The 27,268-nt window shown below is 49.6% G+C and overlaps 1 protein-coding gene across 2 annotated transcripts; it reads left to right on the top strand.

Annotated features, from left to right (window-relative positions):
• Positions 1 to 1,559: 1,559 nt before the first annotated feature.
• On the top strand, positions 1,560 to 23,399 carry BTNL9 (butyrophilin like 9). 2 transcript variants are annotated; one of them, XM_055284900.2, is made up of 11 exons: positions 1,560 to 1,824; positions 7,256 to 7,387; positions 9,544 to 9,888; positions 11,560 to 11,841; positions 14,587 to 14,715; positions 14,890 to 14,922; positions 15,665 to 15,685; positions 17,291 to 17,311; positions 17,849 to 17,875; positions 20,199 to 20,225; positions 21,085 to 23,399. In XM_055284900.2, the coding sequence occupies exons 2-11, from the start codon at positions 7,279 to 7,281 to the stop codon at positions 21,708 to 21,710; spliced, it is 1,620 nt and encodes a 539-aa protein (XP_055140875.1). In that variant the 5' UTR covers positions 1,560 to 1,824; positions 7,256 to 7,278; the 3' UTR covers positions 21,711 to 23,399. The 2 variants fall into 2 exon arrangements, with proteins under 2 accessions (XP_055140875.1, XP_055140876.1); XM_055284901.2 differs by lacking the exons at positions 20,199 to 20,225; positions 21,085 to 23,399 and adding an exon at positions 18,397 to 18,680.
• The last annotated feature ends 3,869 nt before the right edge of the window (positions 23,400 to 27,268 follow it).

The raw sequence follows: 27,268 nt of genomic DNA, 5'->3' as shown, positions 1-27,268 counted from the left end.
ACTTCCCTGTGTGGCATGCAAGGGCCTCTGCAATGTGGTCCCATCCACTTCTGTTCAGCCTTCCCTTCCACTAGTGAGCCACACACTGGTCTGGCTAGCCCCCAGCCTTTTCCTACCTCCCACATGCTAATCACCTCCCTCCACGAAGAATGTCCTCCTGGGCTGCCCCATGGCTTCCCTGATCCTACTGTTTATGCAGCATCCATTTTAAGTATACCCTGTCCCTGAGCCCTCCTCTGTCTCCCCAGGCCCAGGGAACTGCACCCATCGTTTGAACTCACTGTTCAGCCCCTTTTGCTGTCCTAGGGACATCTGTTCGCATTAATAAGCCTGGGTGCCCAGTCTCACCAGCCTGTCTGAGCATGGACAGTCACCTCCAGGTCCATGCCTGAAGCTCGCTGTCTCCTGTCTCCCACCCATATAGTGCCCTGCCACCTGCACAGGCCCCTCTTCAAACACAGGCACTTCTGGGAGTCCCTGGGGCGTCCTGCTGAGGCAGAAAATTTAAAAATCCATATGCGTTCGTTCACTCCAAGAAAAGTAACAGGCAAGGCAATGGTTAAAAAGTAAAGAACAAGTTTTCCTCTGCCTGGCAAGCCCACTGCAAGGACAGTTATAAGATAACATTGTCCAGAAAGCCAAGGCCAAAGGAATGGGCTCCAGACACCCCCCGGCACTCCCAGAGCAAAGGTGAAGGAAAAAGAGAGACAAATTCTTTTACTGTTCCGCTTTTCCCAGGCTTCTTAAGCATGATTGTGTTTTACAAATGTCTGTATTTAGCCAATTCTTGTTTTTCTTTCAGTGCAGCTACAAAGTCACCAGCTGTGCAAGGCCACAAGTTATGCTATGCTATAGATTATGTGACCTATCATATGATTAGCTGCTTTTGTTTTATTTATTGTAAGTCCACTTACAAAAACCCCACCCTGTCTTTGTTTAGGGCTCAGCTTTTTGGATGTGAGTCCACTGAGCCGGTGTGTACCTAAAATAAACAATAAACAATCCTCCTGTTCTTCACATCGGGCTCTCCGGTCCTCAGTTTACCACAACACCGCATGTGCCTGAGCTGCTCGTGCCTCAGTCCACTAATGCCGAAGTTGCCCCATGGCCTACAGTAAGATGGGGTGGGCTGGGGCGGGGTAGTGCTTGCTGCTGCTTTTCTGAGCTCTGCTCCACTAGAGAAATCCCAATCCAGCACCCCCTGCATTTCCAAGTTGCACGTGAACAGGTTTTGCGGGTTGCACTAACGACAATGCCCCCAGGATTTATTCCTTACTGACCTTGCCCTGAGGAGAAGGTTATGGTGGGTTAAAAATTGGGCATCAGCCCATTCCTCGTAGTTAGTGGAGACTGCGGTCTACTCTCTTTCACTGTTCAGGGACCGCCTCCTGGGAGTCTGAGCTTCACCGGCACAAAGACCCTGAACCCAGCTGTAGCCTTTTCTCCTCACTTTGAGCCTCTGCAGCTGTCGCTCTCTACAAAGCTCTCAGATACCTTTCCCCTCCTTCTGTGACCCTGGAGAGACATTTTACATGGGAATTCAAGATTATTCTCAGAGACAGGATATGATGACTTCCTTGTTTTGTTCTATCCATTATGGTTTTCATAGCCAAGGGCAGAGCAAACAGCATTTATCTTAGGGTGGAAGATGGATAAATAATTCTGTCACACGTGCCCTGGCCTCTGGAGCTCAGCTGCCAGTCCACGTCTAGGGAATCTTAGCATCTGGGACCAAGACACTTTACAGCAATCATCGCCCTTGCAGAGGAGGCGAGATCACCAGGACTCATCTGCCATTTCAGACCTTTTGCTGCTACCTGCCAGGTAAGTGGCTCATTCTCCACAGCTGCCTACTCCTCCACCTTTCAGAAATGGCAATCAGAAAATGAAGGTGGGAAGCTCTGGGAGGGCGTACAATTAGTGGCACCATTTTATTATCCGAGCTTGGCTGCAGCATGGGATGTTTTGAGTGTGGCCAAGAGGAGATGTCCACGCCCGCCTAGGTGGGCCCCATCTCAGGATGCAGGATCCTGATACAGCCCATTGCCCCCACCAGACGAAAAAGATTTCAAGCCTCATGGCGGTTCCCTTCTTGGGGCGGTCCATCTTCCTTAGAGACGAAAAGGGTGGAAAGCCTCTCGTGGACCTATTGAAATCAAACCAGCACAGGCAGTGAGCACTGGCTGGGGTCTGCCGGGGGGAAGGGCATTGCAGGGGTGTCGGGGAGGCCGGTGGGAGAGGGCCAAGGCCCCACTGACACCTGCGGACTTGCAGCTTGGGAAGTGGAGGACAGGAGACAGGCAAAATCTACCAGCCACACAGCTTACAGAAGTAGCAAAGCGAAGACTAGACTTCAGGGATAATTTCTGTACTTTGTTACTAGAGAAGTTTTCCACTCTGGGACCTCATAGTCTCCTCAGACACAGGCAGAGCAAAAAATACTTCTGTGTTTGGGAGAGCAAGAGACATGGCATTTATTAATAACATGGATTTTCCTGCCAGGTTTCGTAATGTGGTCATTTAAGTGTGAAACGTAGTCTTAAAATTATGTTAGAGAACCCCCAAGGTTTTGCTCTGCCCCCGAGGAAACGCTGGGATCACTCAGGACAACGCCAACAGCTGCATGGCAGGCGAGGGGGTCCTGTGGGAGAACGTGGCCTGTGGACACCGCCAGGTTCGGAGATGTCCTTGGGAGATTTACTTTTTTGTCAGGAAGATAGTGTTAAGTTCAGGCAAATAATTATATGTGTGGACAGAATCTGAAATACACCAATATAGTAAGAGTGAGAGATTGTGAATGTGTAATACAAATGGAAAAGCGGGTTTTATTTTGTTAAGTTATTCACTAGGGAACCAACTGAAGTTCCTTCTAATCCTCTTTTTCTCCAATCTTGCTTTGCTGAAAGTTGGAGAACAGGACATGTGTAGAGAAAAATGGGATGCTTCAGGGTGGCTGAGAGGACACCAATCCATAGTGACTCGTGAGTTTGTCAGGTGGAAGCAGTGATTCTTAAGAGTCACTGATTAAAAACAAACATTCCTAAGTGTATTAGGGAGATGCCGTTTATTTGTGAATCAAAAACCTTTTTTCTCAGTCTCTTAAATTATGGTTTTCATGTAATAAGAATGATGTATATTTTTAGTGAAAAGTTGTTTTCCTTTCAAATGCAGACCTTTTAAAAAGACTTAGTTTGAGTAAGTACCTTTTCATTTGACGCTTTTCTTGTGCCTAATCTTAGGAAATCCAGAATAGTATTTGACAGAAATTATGTTTTCAACTTGCCTTTGACATCTGTCCCACTGCATTTTGCTTTAAAATTCTTTATTTAACAATAAATTATCTAAAAAATAACAGTAACAAAGCAAAAAGTACTCATCTTTAAAGACAGACTCAAGACTGAGGGACCGGAAATCAGAATAACATCAGGGTTGTTTAGGAATTGCAGGTGCAGGAGGACAGAACAGGAGTGGGGCGGGCTGGGGGCGGTGAGAGAGCAAGAAGAAAAGAAAGAAAAAAAGAGAAGGAGAAGAAAGAAATGGGCTTTTGCTGGGTGCAGGCGGTGACATTTCTCAGGACCCCTTATTTCTCCCTGTGCCTTCCGGAGGGAGCAGCCCGGGGCTCCTGGGAGGACGAGGGGCACGTTCCCCGCCGGGGAGCTCAGCTCCAGCTGGACGATCCCTCTGTGGGAGGACGAGGAGCATGTGCCCGCCGGGGAGCTCAGCTCCAGCTGGACGATCCTTCTGTGGGAGGACGAGGGGCATGTGCCCGCCGGGGAGCTCAGCTCCAGCTGGACGACCCCTCTGTGGTCCTTGGGCACACTGGGTTTTCCATCCTCCCCAAATATCCGATGCGTCCAGTCCCTTACTCCTTCCCCAGGCAAAACCTCCTCACCAGGAACAGAACCTGAAATCAATTTACAGTGTAATCAAAACAGCAGAGAGTGGAAAGTGTTTCCTTCGAGGAGGGGACTTGCACTTCAAGTAAGGATTGAGTACCCTGGATCCTTCACTGGAGAGTGAGGTCAGAGAGGGCGGACGCAGCAGCAAGTGGGGAGGAGGGTGCTGTTCAGGAGCCACTGACTTTTCCCTTCAGGAAGTTGCCAGACCATCTCTCTCTGCTAAAGGCTTTCAGGATGATACCCTTGAGTGTTGGGAGCAAAGGGACCAGGTGCCTGTTCCTCCTGGCTGAGAAGATGCTCTTGACAAAGTCTTAGGGAGACATGAGTTTTAAGTTGTTTTATCTGGCAGCAGGATTTTAAATTTTTTATTCATTAGTCGGTTGGTTGGCTGGTTTTGTGGCTGGCACCGTGTGAGCAGGTCGCTTCTTTGGTGCCTCTGTGTGATGGCAGGTTAGGGTGAGTGTTTGGTCTGTGGACAGCTGGTTCCTGAGATGGTCATGGTTTTGGGTAACAGGAGTGACTGAAGGGTGTACCCAGACACACGACGCAGCTGGTGAGGAATCTGAATTCGAGAAGCACAGAGCGAGGCTCTGGAACCAGACAGTGGGTGGAACCCCACCCACCACTCACCCACTGTGTGCAGGAGCAAGTCACTCAGCTCCCGGGCCTCCGTTTCCTTATCTGTAATTTGGACCTATTAGTAATAATAAAAATAATAATAATATTGAGGTATAGATAAGTGCTTGATAGGAAGTGCCCAATGCATGTTAGTTTTTATTACTGTCAGCACGTGCGTGTGTGTGTGTCTATGTGTGTGTGTGTCTGTGCATGTGTGTGTCTGTGTGTGTGTCTATGTGCGTGTGTCTCTGTGTGTGTCTATGTGCGTGTGTGTCTGTGTGTCTGTGTGTGTGTGTCTGTGTGTGTCTGTGTGTCTGTGTGTGTGTCTGTGTCTGTGTGTGTGTCTGTGTGTGTGTGTCTCTGTGTGTGTGTCTATGTGCGTGTGTGTGTCTGTGTGTCTGTGTGTGTGTCTGTGTGTGTGTCTATGTGCGTGTGTGTGTCTATGTGCGTGTGTGTCTGTGTGTGTGTGTCTGTGTGTCTATGTGTGTGTCTGTGTGTGTCTGTGTCTGTGTATGTGTCTGTGTGTGTGTCTATGTGCGTGTGTGTGTGTCTATGTGTGTCTATGTGTGTGTGTCTGTGTGTGTGTCTGTGTGTGTGTGTCTGTGTGTGTGTGTGTCTACAATCCTTCTCCCCTGAAGATCCCATGATGGGAATCACACAGGTGTATCACAACAGAGAACTGAGGTCCCTCTAGCACTTCCACGGTTCTGGAACATCCTGCCCCAATCCCCTGTCCCCAGGAGGTGGCAGCCTGCCCCCAGTCCAGGGAAATTGGAGCGAGTGCTCCTTCTACGAGGAGGCCAGCTATGGGACCTGTCTCGTGCCCCATTACCACCTTATGAGCGGACCTGTGTCACAACCGAACACAACCTCGAATAATTCCCCAGAACCCAACCCATCGGAATGGATGCATAAACACACCCTGAGCCCCTCTTGGTTTTGGAAGGTACTAGCTGCACGCTGACGTGCCCCTCCTGGCTTTACTGTCATGAGTCTCTAACCTGTGTCTAGAATCCAGAAGAAAAGACTGAAGTATAAAGGAAAAGAGAAGGGAACAGAGGAGAGGGTGAGAAGGTGCACAACCAGTGTAGACCCCTTTGCTGGAATCCTTCCTTGCCAGCTTCCCCACCTGTCACAGAGAGGCTTCCACCAGTAGCCACAGACCCTGCCCGAGGCCTCTGCCCGCGCTGGTTATTGTGTGAATCGTATTCCAATAACTGAAAGGTGTCAACATGGCCCTACTTCAGGGGGACCCCACCTCCTGTCCTTGAACCTTCTTGAAACACACCTGCAGCTGTCCCAAACTGTCCTCTGTTTGTCCCCTCAATTTCAGCTCTAGGAGACAGGGCCATCAGCCCATGAGCCTCACAGGCCACCCCTCTTCCCTTGTATTCCTGCCTGTCTGGGTCCCTCCCAGCCTAAGGGTCCCTGGGGAGCCTCTACCACCTCATTAACTCACCCTGCACACCTCCTCTGATCCTTCTGCCACTGTGTGGCCCAGCAGCTTTGAAAGTCCTTCCTTCACACCTGCTGGTGGTATTGCTGACAATGTGGCCAGTGCCCTGTGGCCACAGGACACCAGAAACACCTGCCATGCCAAGGTCTCAGAAAAAAAGCCAAGCCGTGGGGGCCGACGGGGAGACAGAGAGGGCTGGAGAGAGGAGCCCACCGTGGCCTTCCCCAGCAAGGGCACTGTGATGAAGTGAAAGGCAAGGGGTGCAGTCCCAGGATGAAGACAGTGCATGGACGTTGGGAAGGCAGAGGGGAAGGGAGGTGCTGACTTTGATTTCAAGAGCTCCCAGCAACCCATGGGAGTGAGCATTGGTTCTTCCATGGTTCAGGCAGAGATTTCCGTCCAGCCAATGACAAAATCTGCCTAAAATCTTGCAGAACTAAATGCAAGAGAAATATGGAGAGTTTTGTGTATCTCCAGAGATTCATTGGCAGCAGCACACTCTCTGGCCGTGAGTCATTAGTGGGGCCCAAGGGAGCAGAGCATCAGGAGTGAGGGGGTAGCCCTTGGCTGGGCTGGGTCTGGGCCTCCTGGGTCACAGATGAGGAAGGGGTGGCTAGAGGGGATGACTCCATCACTGTGGCCCCGAAGATGCTATTAACACACAGACAGTTACCAGCTGGCCTCCTGAAGGCACAACTTGAGGTCCCAGGCCTAGAGGAGAGGTCCTAGGATGTCATTGGGGCTGGCAGGCAGCCACCTGCATGCACTCCACTTCTGAGAAAGCAGAACTCTGTGTTTGTTCCTCTGTTTTGCGGACTCGATGTTCCAGACCAAAGGGAAGTGGGACGAAGTTTGGGTTGGTGGTGGTGACGCAGGGAGAATGAAAATGCATCTGAGATCTTCAGAGATTGCCCTTTGTTTGAGGAAAGTTGCTAAGCCCAGAAAAGGGGGGTGCGCTGAGCCCCCACACATTGTGCGGCTCTATTCCTGGCTCTAAACAATAAGCAGCACAGAAGCTGCTTCCTCTGGGATCCTTCAGCCTCGTCCCCTTGCAGCTCTGTGAACCTGGGCAAGGCCACGGATGCCATTAACAGTGTCCCCCGGGAAAATTAGAAGCAGCTCTCCGCTCCGGCCATGGAAGAAGCCAAGCGCTGAGGCTTGCAAGGAATTTAAGAACAAGACAAAAATAACTGAGGCTACAACAGACTTCAGGTGTGATGGAGTGCGTTCCAGCTCCCCCCACCTCTGCATGTCGCTCCAGCATCCCTTTGTCCCTCTCCAGGTGGCCCCCACTGCTGACAAGAGATGGTGGATTTCCCAGTCTCCCTGGACTCCTTGAAGCCAGTATCTCTGACCAGCAGTCTTGCCTTCCTCATGCACCTCCTCCTCCTTCAGCCTGGGGAGCCGAGCTCAGGTATTGTGTCTGATCTGCAGCTCAGCTGGCCAGGACGTGACCACCACCCCTCCTTCCAGGTGCTCTCCAGGGCTACGATCTTAGCACAGTACCAGGGCATGCCAGATGCTAAAATACAGAAAAGACTTCCATCCTGGTTGTTAAAGAGCCACTACCCTGAGCATTACCCAGCCTGTAGTGATGTTCCTCCACCATCTCCCCAGCCCCCAATGTTCCTCCACCATCTCCCCAGCCCCCAACACCTCCTCCACCATCTCCCCAGCCTGTAGTGTCCCTCCACCATCTCCCCAGCCTGTAGTGTCCCTCCACCATCTCCCCAGCCTGTAGTGTCCCTCCACCATCTCCCCAGCCTGTAGTGTCCCTCCACCATCTCCCCAGCCTGTAGTGTTCCTCTACCATCTCTCCAGCCCCCAATGTTCCTCCACCATCTCTCCAGCCCCCAACACCTCCTGCACACTTCCCAGCACTCCGAAATCCACAGGCATAGCAGGGAGCAGAGCCAGACGGTGCCAGGAAACTCACTGGCCTGTGTTTGTGCTGAACTCATAGATATACGTTTTTAACTTTACCCCTTGCAAAGCTTCTCTCATGAAAGATGTAGCCAACAGAGGGTGTAAACTAATAATTCAAAGGTGACTTCCTAATTTCCTGGGCTGGAAACCAGGAATACCAAGGTGACCGCAACATAGCCCAGGTCTTCAGCAGTCTTTAATCAAGGGAGGGGTGTGGATGTGGCATAAATGGTTGTCCATCTATGTGACCATGGCTGAGAGAGAGAGAGAGAGCGAGAGAGACAGCGAGAGAGAGAGAGAGAGAGCGAGAGAGACAGTGAGAGAGAGAGAGAGAGAGCGAGAGAGACAGCGAGAGAGAGAGGGAGAGAGAGAGAGAGACAGCGAGAGAGAGAGAGAGAGAGCGAGAGAGACAGCGAGAGAGAGAGGGAGAGAGAGAGAGAGAGAGAGAATCGTGTCCAAAGACTTTGGGAGCACAGCTAAGAGCAATGATTTGTTCCCGGAAAGCTGAGGAGAGCCGTAGAGGGAATATAGTTGGAGCAGAGGCTTACAGGATACACATTCTCCAGGAAGATGACAGGGAGGGGATTAGCTGAGGTAGGGTGTGCCCAGGGAAACAGTCAGACATCGGTGTGTGCAGAGAGACAGCCGGAGAGAACCTGGAGAAGGAAACTTGTAGGAAGGGTATTGGATACTCACCCAGCGGGCAATGAGGTGCCTCAAGTAGTGTGAACAAAGGAAGGTCCCTCCATTTCCTGTGAGCCAAGTGCAGGACAGGGGAGGTCCATGACAAGAGAGCTTCGGGATGGAGTTTTAGCTGAACTTGGAAAGAAAGGACAGGAGAGGTACAGAGGCCAGAGAGAAGAGTGAGTGCCTGTGGGGTGGCAGGGAACCGTGCATGCAGAAGAACTGCACAGGAGCAGCAACTCTCATGGGAACTGCAGACAACAGACCACACCAAAGGGAGCAGAGAGGCCCCATGAAGAAGCCTTCAAGGAGGAGGGTGATCAAAGGAAAGATCCCAACAAATAAGTCTCAAAGGAAGGGTTTGGTTGGCCTTTTGATAAGAAAACCTGTGGAGCAGGGAGCCCTCATAGATGATTCTTGATACCCTTTGTAGAAGCTGTACTTGTGAATTATTTTTTAAACTTGGAAAATCAGACAAGCAAAAATAAGAAAATATCTATTCTCATCATGCAGAAATTATCACCATCAGCAATTTGGTGTCTCCTTTCAGATATTTTTCTCTGCACATTTATGCAAATACATATGTTTTTTACTTAAGATAATACTGTACAGATTATTTTGAGACTTGCTTTTTTGATCAAAGATTCCATTTCACTTAATGCCTTGGTCATATTTACATAATTGTCCCCAAAATAACATTTGTACCTGGTTGGATGAAACCAGTTACCAGCTCAGCACCACAAATCTGGTTGTGATGTCACCTGTGTATTTGTTTAATCGTGCACTCACGTTTTTTCGTAAAAATTACTCGTTCAAGGCTCCAGGCCAGTTGTCCTGTAGAGTATCTCGCCTTTCTTGTTTGCATGGTTTGCTGTAGATTCCTCAGCTATAAAGGGGTGTGATAACTTTTTTAAAAATTGGATGAGGGTTGCTTTTGCCTGTTCTGACTTGTCATCCTAGAGGTCAAGGTGCTAGGCCCTGACCATCTCATCCTGGCTGTCGTCGGGGAGGAGGTGGAGTTCCCGTGCCACCTATGGCCACAGCTGGATGCCCAGCAAATGGAGATCCGCTGGTTCCGGAGCCACACCTCAGATGTGGTGCACCTGTACCGGGAGCAGCGGGAGCTCCCTGGCAGGCAGATGCAGGCGTTCCAGAACAGGACCAAGTTGGTCAAGGACGACATCGCCTATGGCAGCGTGGTCCTGCAGCTTCACAGCATCGTCCCCTCTGACAAGGGCATGTATGGCTGCCGCTTCCTCTCCGACAACTTCTCTGGCGAAGCTCTCTGGGAACTGGAGGTGGCAAGTGCGTGGACTGACCTAAGGCCCTGCAGGGGGGAGGGAGATCCAGGTGCTTTGCTAAGTAGAGGTGGAGTCACAGAGAACAGAAGAACGTTGGTGATTTTTAAAAAACATAAAAGCTGATGGATAGGGCCATTCTCAAATGAGCACACAAAACAAACAGTTCACCAAAAAACACACAAATAGCCCTTAAACATATGAAAAGGGCCGGGTACAGTGGCTCAAGCCTGTAATCCCAGCACTTTGGTAGACCGAGGCAAGCAGATCACTTGAGCCCCAGAGTTCGAGACCAGCCCAGGCAACATAGGGAGACCCCATCTCTTAGCCAGGTGTGGTGGTGCCTGTAGTCGCAGCTACCCAGGAGGGTGAGGTGGAAGGATCTGGCTGCAGTGAGCTTGACTTGCCACTGCACTCCAGCCTGGGTGAAAACTGTGTCTTGAAATATATATATATATATAAAATATATATTATATATTAATATGTTATATATTATATATATTTATTTATCATATATGAATATAAAATAATGTATATTATATAATATATTATGAGTAACAAAATTACAGTGAGAGAAAGGCAAATCAAAGCTACGTCAAAATGCAATTTTTTTTTAACTGTCAGACTAGGAAAATTTCAAAAGCTCTTCCACGTACTGTTGATGGAGCTATGGAGAAGCAAGCTGTCTTGTACTGCGTTAGTGGAATTCAAAGTTGGAAAGCTCCAGGACAGGGGAATTTGGTAATACTTAAGAGGACTAGCTGTGTGTCTACCCTTTGACATAGCAATCCCACCTCCAGGAACTTACTCCACCTCCGATACCTCCAATATGAAAAAAGCATATGTATGAGTTAATCTTTGTAAAGCTTTTTAAAAATAATTGCAAAATCATGGAAACCACCTAAATATCCAAGCTTAAAAGCTGAGCATGCTCTATCCACCCAATGGAGTAATCTATATTATGCATCTGAGACAACGATGAGGTGGTCTCTGAATGGATGCGGAGTGATTTCTAGTATTGTTAAGGGAGAAAAGTAAAATGCAAGGTTCAATAATATACACTTGCATTGTAAGAAAGAAGGAGAAACATTGCAAAAGGGAACATAGGAAGGATACACTAGAAATGGATGAGATTGGTTACGTAGGGTGAGGTGTGATGACATGGAAAGGATGGAGCTTTTTTCCTGATACACATTTCTATACAGCACTGGCATTTAAACCACATTAATGTTTTGCATACTCAAAATATAATGCTAGTTCCACAACGATGGAGAGATAAGGGAGTGTGTATAATGCAGGCACTAGAGCTCTGGGGGAGTTCAAGAGAAGGAGAAGAGTCACAACTCTAATTATTAGAATTTAGGGTGCTGCCATTCTTCATTCTAGGGAAACTGTCCCTTTCCTAACATGATTAAATGGCAGGAGCCCTTCCCCCACCCAATGACCCCCTTCATATTTCCAAATGTCCCTCAGGGGTATTACTGTCCCCATATACTACCACTGATTTAGACTGTCATTTCCCATCCATGGGTGGGGAATGTCAAGCCCACACACGTCTTAATAGCAGTCACACTTCATGATGCTTTATAGTGACTACAAATGGTGAACAGTGGCATGAACTTTATGCGTGATTTCTCAGAAGGAGCCTGATCTTTCCCACTCCTCCTGCCTCCACCAGGGCTGGGCTCAGACCCTCACCTCTCCCTTGAGGGCTTCCAGGAAGGAGGCATTCAGCTGAGGCTCAGATCCAGTGGCTGGTACCCCAAGCCTAAGGCTCAGTGGAGAGACCACCAGGGACAGTGCCTGCCTCCAGAGTTTGAAGCCATCGTCTGGGATGCCCAGGGCCTGTTCAGTCTGGAAACATCTGTGGTTGTCCGAGAGGGAGCCCTCAGCAACGTGTCCCTCTCCATCCAGAATCTCCTCTTGGGCCAGAAGAAAGAGTTCGTGGTCCAGATAGCAGGTCAGTGGTTGTCAGCTCACATCCATCTTCCCAGTCCTCATGTCGACATACACATTGGCCCAAAGGCAGTCTATAAAGACACAATGGCACTGTGCCTGTCTGTGTATAGGGTGTGTTGGCCTTGACACCTGAAAAGTCAGCCACTTGGATATTAGGAACACACTAAGAACACTACTGAGAACCCAAACAGTGGGTGAGAGAGGCCCCAGAGAGTCCGCCTTTCTGTGCCTAAGGCCATACAATAAAACCCATCAACTCTGCTCATCAGAGGCATCATGGGAGCCAATAGATTCTCAATGCTGTCTCCCAAACAGTATGTATTGAGTTTCCACAACGTGACCCCAGTCCCTACCCTCAGGTCCCCATGCCAGTGGGGGATACAGACAATAAGCAAAAGAAGTGCATTCTGTCACATCACGTTAGAAGGTGATAGGTGCGGCCAGGTGCAGTGGCTCACGCCTGTAATCCCGGCACTTTGGGAGGCTGAGGCGGGTGGATCACGAGGTCAGGAGTTCAAGACCAGCCTGGCCAAGATGGTGAAACCCCATCTCTATGAAAAATACAAAAATTAGCCCGGCGTGGTGGCAGACGCCTGTAATCCCAGCTACTCGGGAGGCTGAGGCAGGAGAATCGCTTGAACCTGGGGGCAGAGGTTGCAGTGAGCCGAGATCTGCACTCCAGCCTGGGTGACAGAGTGAGACTCAGACTCAAAAAAAAAAAAAAAAAAAAAACACACAAAAGAAGAAGAAGGTGGTAGGTGCTGTAGAGAAAAATGAAGCAGGCTGAAAGTAGTGGGGCATGTCCACAGATTACAAAAGGCATGTCCGGGAAGTGGGCGTGTAGGCAGTGAGCTGAAGGCAAGGTAATATTAAAGTCTTATTATGAGGCAGCCACCGAAGGGTTTCATGTTCATGGTTCTAATTGTTTTACATTTTGAGGACAAACCCAACATACGGGCCATTTTTCACATGAGTCCAAATCAAAAGCTATTTTATTATAACAGAAAAGAATCTCCCCCTTTGATATAGTCGGTCAGATACAAGCCAATGCACACATGTTCTCAAGATAAATGATAACTTGTCTGCAAGCAGGAGGACCTGGCAACACCTGGGAATTGGGATGTCCATCTGTGTGAGCCAAATGTCTTTAACCAAAGGAAAAATCAAGCATGTGATATGTCTACAGCAAGCCTGTAGTTACAACTTGGAGCCACGCGGCTAAGCTAAACTCCCATGAGACAGGGATCTCCACGGCAGTGCTCTCTCTTTTACGTTTACATTTCAAACAAGTGGCCCTTAACAAAAACATTCTTGGGTTGTAAAGAAAGAATTGATACATTTTCTAAGGAAAATGAACTAAGAGAGGGGAAGAGGAAAGAGTCTTTCTTTTTGCACCAGGAAAAAGCCAATATTTTCTTTTTAGCTTTTAATATAAATCTTAATGATATTTATTATGAAACAAGTTTATATATAAATTTTAGATGGGTAAATGCTTGCATGCATGGACCCCTTTACAGAGGGCATTATTTACATGGATACCTTTGGGAAGGCATTCTGGTGGCGGGAAGGGCAAAGCCAGGGGCCTGAGAGGGAACCTGCCGGCTGCTGGCAGAACAGCGAGGAGGCCAGAGGGTCAAGGGAGAGGGTCACAGGTCAGAGAGATAGTCCCCATTGCTTCACACACCATCTGTTGTGAGGACCAATCCATTGTGACCCAGTGTTTTTGTACCATACAATAAAAACGCACTGCTAGAAAAACAAAATTAAAAACCACAGTCCACTGATGTCACTTATAAGCCAGACACAACAGAATAAATGCCATCTGATTCCACTGATGTGGGATTACCTAGAGGAGTCAAGTCCACAGGGATGGAGAGTATACTGAGGGCACCAGGGGCTCGGGCCTGGGAAGAGGAATTACTGTTTAATAAGTACAGAGTTTCAGTTTTGAAAGATGAAGAAACTTCTGGAGATGGGCGGTGGTGATGCTTGCATGACGTGGTGAATGCACTTAATGCCCCTGAACTGTACTTAAAAATGGTTAAGATGGGAAATGTTACGTATATTTTACTACAAAGAAGAGAATACTTTTTAAAGATCTGAGATAAAAGCACCATTTTCTAATAATTAGATGACACAGACAGAAAGTTACTCTATTAAACTGCCACAGGGTTTGTGACGGGCCAGTGGGTTCTGCGCGTCCCCGCCGGCTGGTGCTGTGGGTGCTGCCCCAGGCCACGTCCGGCGGGGGCGGGTCCCCCCGGGGAGCCGGGAGGGAGGTGGGAGCTGCGAGGCTGCGCGCGCGTGGTTTTGTTCTCACTTCTTCCAAAAGCGTGGTAAGAGCCCAGGTAGAAGCCGAATGTTTGCAGACAAGCGCGGATTGTGGATTAGACCGCGCGGGTGCCGGGCAGGAGCCCCCGGACACCCCCCGCCAGCCAAGCCCCTGGGACCCTCCCGCCTTCGCACGCGGGGCGAGAGCGGGAAGAAGCGGAGCGAGGGCAGCGCTGTGGCCGCAGCAGCCTTGAGCCGGGCGGGGGCGCGGTTCCCTCCTGCCCTCCCTGCGGCTCGTCCCAGCCCCTCCGCTCCCACCTCGAGCGCGCGGGGCGGCCGCTCCACTCCCATCTCACAGCTTCACCGCCCGGCGAAGGTCCCTCGGGAGGTTTTCCCGCACGCGGCGGGCAGCGGGTCTGGTCTGTCGGTGTTCAGCGGCGCCTAGACCGACACGGCCCCGTGGGGTGTTTTCCAGACGTGTTTTTACCCGGAGCCTCCCCGTGGAAGGGCGCGTTCGTCGGGACCCTGGCGGCGCTGCCGCCGCTGCTGTTGGTCCTCGCGGCGCTGGCCCTGGGCCTCCTCCAGAAGCAGCGGAGACGCCGAGGTACCGGCGCGGGGCCGCCCGGGGCTGTGCTGGGGAGCCGTGGGGCGGGGAGGGCGCCCGGCCGGTCCTGGAACCCGGGGCCTGGGGGTGCCTCCTCCCAGGACGCGGCGCGGGAAGGGCCTGGCAGGAGCAGGGGGCGCGCGCTCAGCCTCTCCCCTCCCGTTTTCCCTGCAGAAAAGCTGAAGAAGCAGGCGGAGAAGAGACAAGGTGAGTGGGGACACGGCGTTCTGCACCCATCCCCCTAAGTGCCAGCCCGCCGTAATCCGAAGGCTCTGGATCCCATCACAAGGGTTTCTTCCAGCGCGAGGTGTCAGGGCGGCCACCCGGGAACGGTGGCCAGTGACCCCGGTGGGGGAAAAGGGAAGATCGTTCGTAGGGACAGAAGCGGAGGTGCTGAACAGTTGCACGTTCCACACGGAGGCTAGTATACAGATGTCAGGGCTGATGGGCTGCTGTTGATTACACCCTCGGAGCTTGCTTAACGTGACACCGTACAGAGGGAACAGTGACCAGGGTCTCTGCTGCCAGCGTCATTTCGTCCAGGTTTTCATAAAGCGCAGGGAGTCGGGCTGATGCCTAACATCTCAACACAGAGTCAGGAAGCAGCGGTCAGGCACCAGAGAAAACAGCCGAGTTATGTGAGGCAGTGTCCAGGGCTTAACGTTTCCCCTGAGCGTAATGAATTTGGAAGGCTCCCACATTCATTTTCACACTAGCAGGAGGGAGGGCGCTGGGTCACCCTCCTATGGAGAAGGGGAGCCAAGGGTGCGCACTTCCCCATCCCCTGCCTGGAGCCTCACTGTCCAGCCCAGCCTGGGCCCGCAGACCACCGCGGGTGGGAGTGCCACATCGGAGGTGAGGCCTCAGTGTTCATCCATCTGTTCTGTCTGCCTCATTCCCCAACCTGAAAGTCTTTCCCCTTTTCTTCATCTTTTTTTTTTTTCTCTAGAGAAACTCACTGCAGAGCTGGGTAAGTTCTGGGTGTGGGGTCGCAGTGCTGCCTGTCAGCCGGTGGGGTGGACCCCTGTGTTCTGGGTGTGGGGCCACAGTGCTGCCTGTCAGCCGGTGGGGTGGACCCCTGTGTTCTGGGTGCGGCGTTGCAGTGCTACCTGTCAGCTGGTGGGGTGGACCCCTGTGTTCTGGGTGTGGGGCCACGGCGCTGCCTGTCAGCCAGTGGGGTGGACCCCTGTGTTCTGGGTGTGGGGCCACGGCGCTGCCTGTCAGCCAGTGGGGTGGACCCCTGTGTTCTGGGTGTGGGGTCGCAGTGCTGCCTGTCAGCCGGTGGGGTGGACCCCTGTGTTCTGGGTGCGGCGTTGCAGTGCTACCTGTCAGCTGGTGGGGTGGACCCCTGTGTTCTGGGTGTGGGGCCACAGTGCTGCCTGTCAGCCGGTGGGGTGGACCCCTGTGTTCTGGGTGCGGGGCCACGGTGCTGCCTGTCAGCCGGTGGGGTGGACCCCGTGCCTGTGTAATGGGAGGAGGGGCTCCCTTTGGGCAGCGGCTGGCAACTATCTAATTCTAAACCATCCCTGTGAGCCTCCACCTCTTCCCTTGCTAAGGGGCTGAGAGGATGGCTGCCTGCCACTGTGCAGCTGCCTGAGACCCTCTGGACAGACCCTACCAGTTCCTCCCCTGCAAATTAGACAATTCAGTTGAAATTCATCATAAAACGTTTACTGTCTCTGGTTCGTCTTCTTAAAATATCCTTCTCTTTTTAATGCAAATGGCACTAGGAAGGGTGGCACCTTTAATTTGCACCAAAATGGAAATAATTTCTCAGATTCACTTTTCTTCCCAGAGGGACTCACAGACGTGAAACCATCGGATGTGTCTCTGTAGAGAGGAAGAGAGAGTGAACCCAAGGGAGGGGGAATGGAGGAAAAGGCCATCATGGTGTCAGGGTTGGGGGGCAATTCAGATGAAACTGTAAGGTTGGGGAAGCTTGTCTTGCAGTCTACCTCGCCCTTCAAGGGGAATGAAAAGAGCCCTAATAAGTCATTAAAGCTTATAGTCTGAATTGTACATCATAACCCTATAGCATGAATGCCTCTCCCAGGAGCATTTACTTTTGAGAGCTTGACATTGGGTGGACAGATCAAAGGAATGCATTTTTAGTAGCAAAATGTCGGAGTCCTTGGTATTTGGTCAGGGGAAATAATTGGGTGTGATGTCCTTCCAGTCCTTCAAATAACGCACCCCGTGAGTGACCGTGAGGCTCACATAGGCTGCGCTCAGTGCCTGCACGTATGTGGGAGTTCCGCCCCAGGAAGCCCGTGATTTCAGGCAGAAGGAACAACCTGAACCCTGGGAAGAGGCATGTCAGTACTAAGATCTGGTTCCCCTTCTAGGCTGTGTGCAGATTTCCACCTTTGAGCTAAGATAGGATGAGGCATAAGGGTCCTGCAGATGGGCCTCTTTTTGAGGGCAATGAAGGGGCAAAGATGAAGCTGTGAAAAAAAAAATGAAGCTGTGATTAGCAATGGCTTAAGGCTAAGGAAGCTCCTCCCAGTGGCCTGTCTTGGGAAGATGGTTCCACCCATCTGCAGGCTGATGTTTTCTTTGTGTGTTCTGCTTGCAGAGAAGCTTCAGACAGAGCTTGGTAAGTGACCCCTCTTAGAACTATTTCTCCTCAGGGCCGGGCCCGGTGGCTCACGCCTGTAATCCCAGCACTTTGGGAGGCCGAGGCGGGCTGATCAGGATGTCAGGAGATTGAGACCAGCCTGGCTAACACTGTGAAACCCCGTCTCTTCTAAAAATACAAAAAATTAGCCGAGCATAGTAGCGGACACCTGAGGCAGGAGAATGGCGTGAACCCGGGAGGCGGAGCTTGCAGTGAGCCGAGATCGTGCCACTGCACTCCAGCCTGGGCGACAGAGCGAGACTCTGTCTCAAAAAAAAAAAAAAGAAAAAGAAAAAAGAACTATTTCTCCTGATTCATCATTTTGCATCTGATTCCCCATATATCTTCTTCTCATCTCCCAACCAGGTATGATGCCCAGGCAGGACCTCTGCTGGCTATGTGGGTGGCAGGAGAGAGAGGAGGGGAGGAGATGGGGTGGGTACAAGATGTGATGTGTGAGCAGGGAAGCTTGGGGTCCTGATGTGCTAATTTCCTGTTTTCCCTTGGTTGCTTCAGACTGGAGACGGGCTGAAGGCCAGGCTGGTGAGTGGAACCTGTCTCTCTCTGATCCTTCCTCATCTATATCTGAGCACCCCGGTCCAACTCACCCTGATTAACCAATTGGGCTTCATTCTGGTTGCATTCTGCGGCCTCACACAGCATGTGTTAATCTGTGTCACTGGGTAGAGGTTATACTCTGTCCTGAGGACTAAGTGTACTGCAAGCCACTAGTTCCAATCCTGGTGACACATCAGAGTTACCTCGACTCCCGGCGCCCATCCCCCAAAACTCAGACTCATGGTTCTGGCATGAGTGTCTTGCTGTGCGTGTAAATACTTCTCTGCATACCTCCCTCTATTCACCCATAACGCAGACAGTCTAATGTATATATTTTGTATATATTCTTGCAAAACGTGAATATCGATTTATGCATATGCCTCTTAGTTCATGTAAGTGATATTTATGGTTCTGTGCTGTTCCTTGCTTCTCCCACGCATCATCATGCTTTAATACCCATCGCTGCCACTTGTGTGCATTCAGTCTGTTTTCCCTCCTTACCACAGAGTGCTTCATTTTAGCCAGCCACCCTCCTGGAGAAGGTATCCAGGCTGCCTCTAACTCCACAACAACACTGAATGCATAGACTCAAACGTGTTGCCTTACGGCGCTGTGTGGAGATTCCTCTGGGGTATATAACTAGGAGGGGGACTGCTGGCCCATGGTGGGTACATCACTAAGGGGATAGTGGGATCCCCTGAAGGCAGTGTCATTATCCTGCCACCAGCCATGCAGTGAGATTCCATGTGCCCACATCTCATGTGAGCCAGCTTTCTAAGTTTGCCAATCGGGGGGGATAAGTGATGGCTCATTGTTCTTTAGGTTCGCGACCTCTGAATGCTGAGAAGATTGAGCATCTCTGCATATGCTAGTTGGTTCTGGGGGCTTCCTCTACTGAAAACTGCCAGCTCACATCACATCACTGACCCATTTTTCTTATGGGATTGCTGTCTTTTATTATTAACAGGACTATTGTATCTGTGTGTGTGTGTGTGAGAGAGAGAGAGAGAGAGAGATATTAATCCCTTGTGGGTAAACATCGTGAGTTCCTTCTTCTGTTGTGCCATCTGCCATTAGCTTGGTCCATAGTTCCCCTTATTGAAAAGGAATTATTAATTTTGATAAAACATAATCCATCAACTTTTTACCTTATGGTTTGTGTTTTTGAAGTTTTGTTGAAGAAGACCTTCCTCACACTTAGGTCACAAAGATTCTCTTACACTTTCTTCTATTTTTTTTATGTAACTACAAAAACCTTTCTACTATCTTTATGTTACATTTGCATCTTTAATCCCTCTAAAGTTTGCCATTTTATGAGGTGTTGGGTGAGAATCCTGTGATTTTTCTCCATATAGTGAGTTGGGCTTACCAACGCCATTTACTCCAGCATTCCAGGTGGCCACTGATGTGGGGAACCACGTTGGATGCACATTGGATTCCCATCTCTATATGAGTTTGTCCATTGGCCACCTGTTACATCATCGTTTTTACTGCTGTGGCTTTTGTAGTAGCTGAAAGTACAAGTTTTCCTTCTCCATTTCCACTTCCTTTTTTAAGGTGAATAAACGTTTTTAAAATATAAATTTTAGGATAAATTCATAAATCTCCCCAAAAAATCCAGAAGGAGTTTTACATAGGATTGCTTTGAACTTACAGATAAACTTAGGGAAAATCAACATCTTTGTAGAGCTGAGATATTCCACGCAAGACCTGTTGTGTTTAAAGCTTCGCCAGTTATCCTGACACAAAACCGGGGCAGCAAAGCCTTGCTGTAAATATCTGGAGCTCTGAGAATGTCTTGTGTTGCTTTTGCTTTTGTGACCTGGTGATATCTTTGTTGCAAAACAAAACAAGATAAAACACAACAGAAATCCACTCAGATTGATTCACACTAAGAATGGAGGCATATCAGGAAAAGACAGGACATCTAGAGGGTATCTTTGGGGCCTGTCAGGCTCAGCTGGGCCTCCTGGGCACAGCCTGGCCGGCCAGAGGCTGAGGTTCCACTTCTGTCTCCAGGCTGCTTCTAGTCTCTTTACCTACGTGCTCCACTCTCCTGCTTTTTCCAGCAGAATTTCAGCCTGTATGTAGCTCTGGTATCAATGACACAGGCCTCTACTCAATCTAAACTTTCTCAGGAAAATACATGGTGAGCCCCAAGACCAGTCTGGATTCAAACCAGTTGTCATGGTGGGAGTGGGGTCATTCGATCTGCATGCATCCCTCATGCATCTGGAGACTTTGTTAAGATTCCAGAGTTACTGACTGAGATTTCTGAGCCTTTTTCCCCTTCTCTGTTTGATTTCAGAGTGGAGAGCAGCCCAAAAATACGCAGGTAACTGAAGCCAGGAAACTGATTTGTGTTTTGGTCTGGCTGGATCTTTAAACAGAAGGGAGGTGGAGAGATCTGAAATTAGAGGACGGGGCTTTCTAGGAGCCAAGTGTGGGGCCTGCACACACACAGACACACACGCACACTTGCAAACACGCCACACGACACATATGCCTGCATGTGTATGCACACACACGCACACGTGAGCTCCCAAACGCATCGCTCCTCGGGGTTACACTAGGTTTGTTTCCATCTAGCTTGGGGCTCCTTGCAGGCCAGAGTGCAGAGTCTGTAAGGAAACTCCCAGATCCTCTGACAGAAGGGGTCCCCTAGGTTCCCATCTGTCAAATGGGATGGGGTGTTGAAATGTGGGGCACTGGACTAGATGATCTCAAAGGTCCTTATAAAATCCTTTTAAAAACTTTTCTGAATGACTCTATGTGGAAAAAAAAAAAAATCCAAAAATTTCTGTAAACTGGCGCTCAGCGCTCTCCTGATTATGCCAAGGTCACACAGGGTGGTGCCACCAGCAGGAACTAGAACCAGCCCATAGGTCCTTCCCCTTGACGGGGACATGGCTCCCTCCCCGCCAATACACTTCCTTTGCTATCTCTGGTATGGAATTCAGGGACCTTCCAGTTCAGGAAAGGACAGGATTCCTTGTCACAATCACACACTCAGGAGTGACTTACACATGCCACTTCAGTCCTGGGGAGGGGGTCTGCAGGGCTGAGGGTCGGGGTAAGGGGTTCATTTCATTGATTATTCCACCAAGAGAAACTAGAGGTTTGTCCGTCTTGGGGAGGACACGGACGGGGCCCAGACCGTCCTGGGCGGGCACTGACGCTGTGGCTCTGCGCAGTGGATGTGACTCTGGATCCGGCCTCAGCGCACCCCAGCCTGGAGGTGTCTGCGGATGGCAAGAGCGTGACTTCCCGCGGGGCGCCGCCAGGCCCGGCGCCCGGCCACCCGCAGCGGTTCTCGGAGCAGACGTGCGTCCTGAGCCTGGAGCGGTTCTCCGCGGGCCGCCACTACTGGGAGGTGCACGTGGGCCGCCGCAGCCGCTGGTTCCTGGGCGCCTGCCTGGCCGCGGTGCCGCGCGCGGGGTCTGTGCGCCTGAGCCCGGCGACCGGCTACTGGGTGCTGGGGCTGTGGAACGGCTGCGAGTACTTCGTCCTGGCCCCGCACCGCGTCGCGCTCCCCCTGCGGGTGCCTCCGCGGCGCCTGGGCGTCTTCCTGGACCACGAGGCCGGACAGCTGTCCTTCTTCAACGTGTCCGACGGGTCCCACATCTTCACCTTCCACGACACCTTCTCGGGCGCGCTCTGCGCGTACTTCAGGCCCAGGGCCCACGACGGCGGCGAACACCCGGATCCCCTGACCATCTGCCCGCTGCCGGTGAGAGGGACGAGCGTCCCCGAGGGGAATGACAGTGACGCCTGGCTGCAGCCCTATGAGCCCGCGGACCCCGCCCTGGACGGGTGGTGAGGCGCCCTCGTGGCCGCAGGACAGGCCCCGGGAGGCTCCCTGGATCCCAGGCCAGCGCTTTGCTCTCCTGCTCCGTCCGAAGGGAGCAGGTGCACCAGCCAAAATGTCAGCGAGGGGGACAAAGAGAGGGGCCTTTGCCTACGTAGATGTGTATGTGTAATGCGATTTTCTTCAAGGAAAGGAGACAAGTCCGAAGCTCATTTGTGGATTGTGGGACTGAGCGAATGAGTACAAACATATCCACGTCGCTGAGAGCGGGGATGCCCACGGTGGGCGGTGGGAAAGAAGCCAGCATGGAAGAAAGAAGGGAGAAAACTTTGGTGACTGCATTAAAGGGATCAGTTAATTTGTATAGTTTTATATTTTTTGTATATGTTTGCTAGCTCTAAAAAGGTCGAGATGCAGTAACACTTCTCAAGAAATGAGTTCACCTAAGTAAGGCTCAGATCCTAGTTTTAAATACCATTTCCCATTAAAATGAAGTTGGAGGAACAGCTGCTTCTGGGGCTGGGGCAAAAACTTCAAGGTGAGCCCGGAGCATTGTGTGTGGTAAAGTAAAATAAGCGCTGAAAACGTGACGGCAACATGGCAAAAGGGTAGAGGAGCCAGGCCGAAGGGGCCTCACTGACCAATTGTGGGACAATTTGAACATCAGGATGAATAATGACAGGAGAGATTCTAACACACTGAATAAAAACATAATCCATGAGTTCATGCTGATACTCAAATTTCTTTTTAAAAAGAAGATACAGGAAGGTTTCTTTTGGAGGTGAAATCTAATTATTGGTGAGAGTCTTTTGGAGAACAGGGTATTTCCAGTCTCAAAGCAGTAACCTTATACACTACTTATAAGTTTGAAAGGGGAAAGGTTACCTTTACAATGGAGACATCTACCAGATCATCCAAGTGATTAAATTTAACATCATCAATGATGGAACCAAGGACGTTATTAGTTTGACAATTGGGGAAACTGAAACAGGAACAGGGTATCACTGGAGAAGTGTTCTTCACCCCCTGCCCCCAAGACAGTCTCTCTGTCGGCCAGGCTGGAGTGCAGCCTCAACCTCCTGGGCCCAAGTGATCCTCCCACCTCAGCACACAACACCACGCCCAGCTCATTTTAAATGTGCTATAGAGACGGGGTCTCACTTTGTTACCCAGGCTGGTCTCAAACTCCTATGCTCAAGCAATCCTCGCACCCGGGCCTCCCAAAATGCTGGGTGTACAGGCGTGAGCCACTGTGCCCGGCTTCGTTTTCAGAGTGAGACATTTATACTGTGGCTGGGTAGGAGAACATTCTTGTTCTTAGCAAACATACTGAAGTTTTTAGATATTAATTACCACGGTGTCTGCCACAGAGTTTCAGTGACCACGTGGAAAAATATAGAATATAAAGAAAGAAAGAGACAAGTCAAATGTAGCAAAGTGACAACACTTGGTGACTCTAGGTGACTGGTTGACAGATGTTCATTGTACTATCAATGCGGCTTTGCTGTGGGTTTGAAATTTTGCAAACTGAAAGAGTTGGGTGGCGGGGAAAAGGATACACCAAAAAACTAAGTGATTATCTTTGGATGGGAAAATGGTTGGTAATTGTACTTTTAAAATGTCTTCTTTGTATTTTTTAACATTCAATAATGTATATGTATCAGTTCTGTAATAAAGGGGAAAAAGCTGTTTTTTTTAAAATACTCATCTTCAAAATCATTCATTTGAAAGCAGCTATAATGAAACTGCTGGACGATCTCCTAGGCCATTGTTTCAGAGTAAATGAATATGGCTCTCCTTCCCTTCCCCTTAATCCAGGCAGAGCTTTCCTTGCCCATCTTGTTTGAGAGGGGGAATGAGGAAGGGAGACTAGTCCGCAGCCAAGCTTTCTAACTGGTCTTTCCTCCTTCTTCCCTCTTTCCCTCTCTTTTCCTCTTCATGGGGACTGAGATTTCTACCAGGGCCTTTAGCACCAAGATGGGAATGGATGGGGCAGGGACACCTCTGGGGATGAGCTTTCGCCCCACGGGCCCGGGAGTTTGGTTACACACCAGAGGGGGGTGCGCAAATAAAAAAATTCACTAAGTGTGCTGAGAGTCAGGTTTCTCTATCAGTGAAGGGAAATACAAAATACAGAAAGGGGAAAGGAGAGGATGAGAGTAACTCTGAGGTGGACTGGAATGAGAGGTATCAATGTGAATGTGTGGGTTTTACTGTATGTAGAGAGATGGAATGCACACAGACACGTGGACAGATACATAGATGTGTGTGTGTGTGTATGCAGACCATTCCCAGCACTTTTTGAAGGCTTAGCAACAATAACACCCCAGTACCAATGGGCACACCTGGACCCAGAACTTAGTTTTTAGTACTATTTTCAGTAAAAGGAATGAAGTCTCCTTGGAGAAATGGTTGAGTCCAAGGCTAGGGCAGGGAAAATACAAGGAGAGCCTACAATACCCTATACCAGAAAATAAGGAGGTAGGTTGGACAGAAGAGCCACGTCAAACGGATTTCAATGTCAGTATATGGATTTTGAACCCCTGAAGCAAATAGGAATCCATAAGTATGTATATTTCCCCACTAATAAACATATCTACATACATAAACAAATTCATGGAGAGAAGAGAAAGCTCTGCCCTACAATAGGAGTCTCAAAATATTACTTCTTAACTCATAAGTACAAAACACGTACCAATTCACCTTACAGCAGAGGAGGCTGGCAGACGCCACCTTAGCCAAATGACAAAAGTTAACATCACCAGATGGGAAAACAGTTTACATCACATTCTTCCTGATACAATGGAGAATACAAACGGCATCACTTTTGAGGTATTCCTGCACCCAAAAATGCATAAATCAGGAGGAAACATCAGACAAACTGACTGGTACTCTTCAAAAATGTCAAGGTCATGAAAGACAGGACAACACTAAGGAACTGCTTCAGACTAAAGGAAACAGGACAACTAAATGCAACAAGTGACCCTGGATGGGATCCTGGATCTGTGAAAAACATCACTGGGCCAGAGAAGTTGGCTCAGGCCTGTAACCCCAGCACTTTCGGAGGCTGAGGTGGAATGGTTGCTTGAGTCCGGAGAGACAGAAGGGGAGATTATTGGGGAATAAAAGAGGTTTGTGGATTAGATAATAATATTGGATAAATGTTAATTTCCTCATTTTGATGTAGAAGAATGTTCTTAAGAAAATGCACACTTACATATTAAGGGGTAAAGGATTGTGATGTTTATACCTTATTTTCAAATGGCTCATTAAAACATATAGTAATATAAACAAAGAGAAAGAGAGAATGATAAAGAAATGCAGTGGTGTCTGATAAATGTTTAATAACTGGCTTTCTGAAAAAAAATATTGAGCCAATTTCCCTGGTGCAAGTACTCCCACTATGGTTGATTTCAAGCTGAAGATGTGACACCACTGAGGGCAGACTTGGAAGTGCCTTAGCTCTCGCAGCTGTAACAAGATAACACACACGGAGGAAGTGCCTTAGTCAGCTCTGGCTGCTGTAACAAGATACCATACACAGAGTGGCTTATAAACGACAGAAATTTATTTCTCACAGTTTTGGAGGCTGGAAGTCCAGGGTCAGGTGCCAGCACAGTCAGGATTGGTGAGGGTTCTCTTCTGGGTTGCAAACTGCTGACTTTGCTTTGTATCCTCACATGGCAGACAGCAAGAGAGTTCTCCAGGGTCCGTTTATATTTTTGTCTTTTAAATTGAGACAAGGTCATGCTATGTTGCCCAGGCTGCTTGAACTCCTGGCCTCAAGTGATCCGCCTACCTCAGCCTCCCAAAGTGCTGAGATTACAGGCATGAGCCACCTCACCCAGCCCCCACCAGGGTCTGTTTTTTTGTTTGTTGTTTTTTGTTTTTGAGACAGAGTCTCACTGTGTCGCCAGGCTGCAGTGCAGTGACACGATCTCAGCTCACAGCAACCTCCACCTCCTGGGTTCAAGTGATTCTCCTGCCTCAGCCTCCAGAGTCGGTGGGACTACAGGTGCGCACCACCACAGCCAGCTAATTTTTGTATTTTTAGTAGAGATGGGATTTCACCATGTTGGCCAGGGTGGTCTCGATCTCTTGACCTCATGATCTGCCTGCCTCAGCCTCCCAAAGTGCTGGGATTGCAGGCGTGAGCCACTCAGCCCCTAACAGGTCTGTTTTTATAAGTGCATTAATGTCATCATAAGAGCTCCACCCTCATGACCTAATCACCTCCCAAAAGTCCCACCTGCTACTACATTGCATTGGGTGTTAGGATTTCAACATGTGCGTAGGGCATGGTGGAGAGGCACACATTCAGACCGTAGCAGGAAGAGACACCTATGATCAGCTCTCATGAGATGCCAGCTCCAGACACCACTGTTTGTGCAATTCTAGAGGGAGATTGTAATTGGTTTCTCCATCAAGTCAGATAAGTGCATTTTAAGCTTATGAAAAGATTCTCGGTCACCACTTGGGAGAAAGCTGTTCCCCTTATTAACACATGATATTCAGAAAATGGAAGTTTTATTTTCTAGAGTCGTTGCATTAGTGTGCAAATATTTGGTGTTCTTACTCATGAATGTTTTTGTGATAACGTTAAAAATATGTTTCCTCTCCATTTGTAGTTATTATTCCTTTAGGACTGTATTTATGTGATAAATAAGAAAAGCAAACATTCTCAAGAAGCTGGGCCAAACCATTGTCATCTCTGTGGATCCAAGATGACAGAACAAGTCCGGAGTCCCGCAGGCCAATGCACGGCAGCTAAAGGTGCATGGGACCAAACTCATCCTCTCCCCAGGAAGCCCTCGGCCCCCAAGAAGGGAGACAGTTCAGCAGAAGAACTGAAACTGGCCACCAGGTTGACAGGACCAGTTATGCCCATCAGGAACGTCTACAGGAAGGAGAAAGCCTAAATCATTACCAAGGAGGAGAGCTCCAAAGCCTTTGCTCATCTCCGAACGGCCCGTGCCAACACCTGGCTCTTCGGCATATGGAGAGCTGATGCAAGCTGCAGAACAGGGTGTTGAAAAGAGAAAACAAATACCCTCCGGGGACTTTAAAAAAAAAAAGGGAGGGGGGCCATACCCAGCCTTAAACGGAGAGAGACCTGAGACATTCAGGTATACATTTTGTGAACCTTGAAGGCCCGGGGGGAGGCCACCCAGAAGGCTGGAGCATGCAGAGTAAAAACCCACGTTTCCCTCCTGCAAGCGGCCCCATGCAAGTGTATACAAATAGCACATGGCGGATGTCCTTCTCCCTACCGTTCACATCTTCCATGCGGCTAACCCTCAAAAGTAGGAAAAGGGTGAATGCAGCACTTTTGTGTGTATCCCTGTCCAGTGTACAGAACACACCAGTGCTGAACCTGGTTGGGAGGCTTCTGCTGCTTGAGAGCGCCTGAGGATGGGAAGCTCATTGGTGGCAGTGTTATGGGATCTCTGGGGTGTTGATTTTGCTGGTGTGTCGCCCGGAAACCTCTGTGGCCGTGGCACTTTACCCAAGTTCTTGTCCTGCATCCTATGCAGACAAGTGAGGGGTGAAGAAAGGTTTTATTTGGTGTT

This window comes from Symphalangus syndactylus, chromosome 7, assembly GCF_028878055.3.
Source record: "Symphalangus syndactylus isolate Jambi chromosome 7, NHGRI_mSymSyn1-v2.1_pri, whole genome shotgun sequence".
NCBI classification, from domain to species: domain Eukaryota; kingdom Metazoa; phylum Chordata; class Mammalia; order Primates; family Hylobatidae; genus Symphalangus; species Symphalangus syndactylus.
Note: the sequence above shows the minus strand (reverse complement) of the source record. Positions and strands in the feature narration are given on the sequence as shown.

What these genes read in the sequence shown, in the direction of transcription:
- BTNL9 (XM_055284900.2), top strand. Translation starts at nt 7,279, where the DNA reads ATGGTGGATTTCCCAGTCTCCCTGGACTCCTTGAAGCCAGTATCTCTG. An exon ending in CTGGGAACTGGAGGTGGCAA is followed by an intron (nt 9,889 to 11,559) that starts GTGCGTGGACTG and finishes TGCCTCCACCAG; the next exon opens with GGCTGGGCTCAGACCCTCAC. An exon ending in GAAACTCACTGCAGAGCTGG is followed by an intron (nt 15,686 to 17,290) that starts GTAAGTTCTGGG and finishes TTCTGCTTGCAG; the next exon opens with AGAAGCTTCAGACAGAGCTT.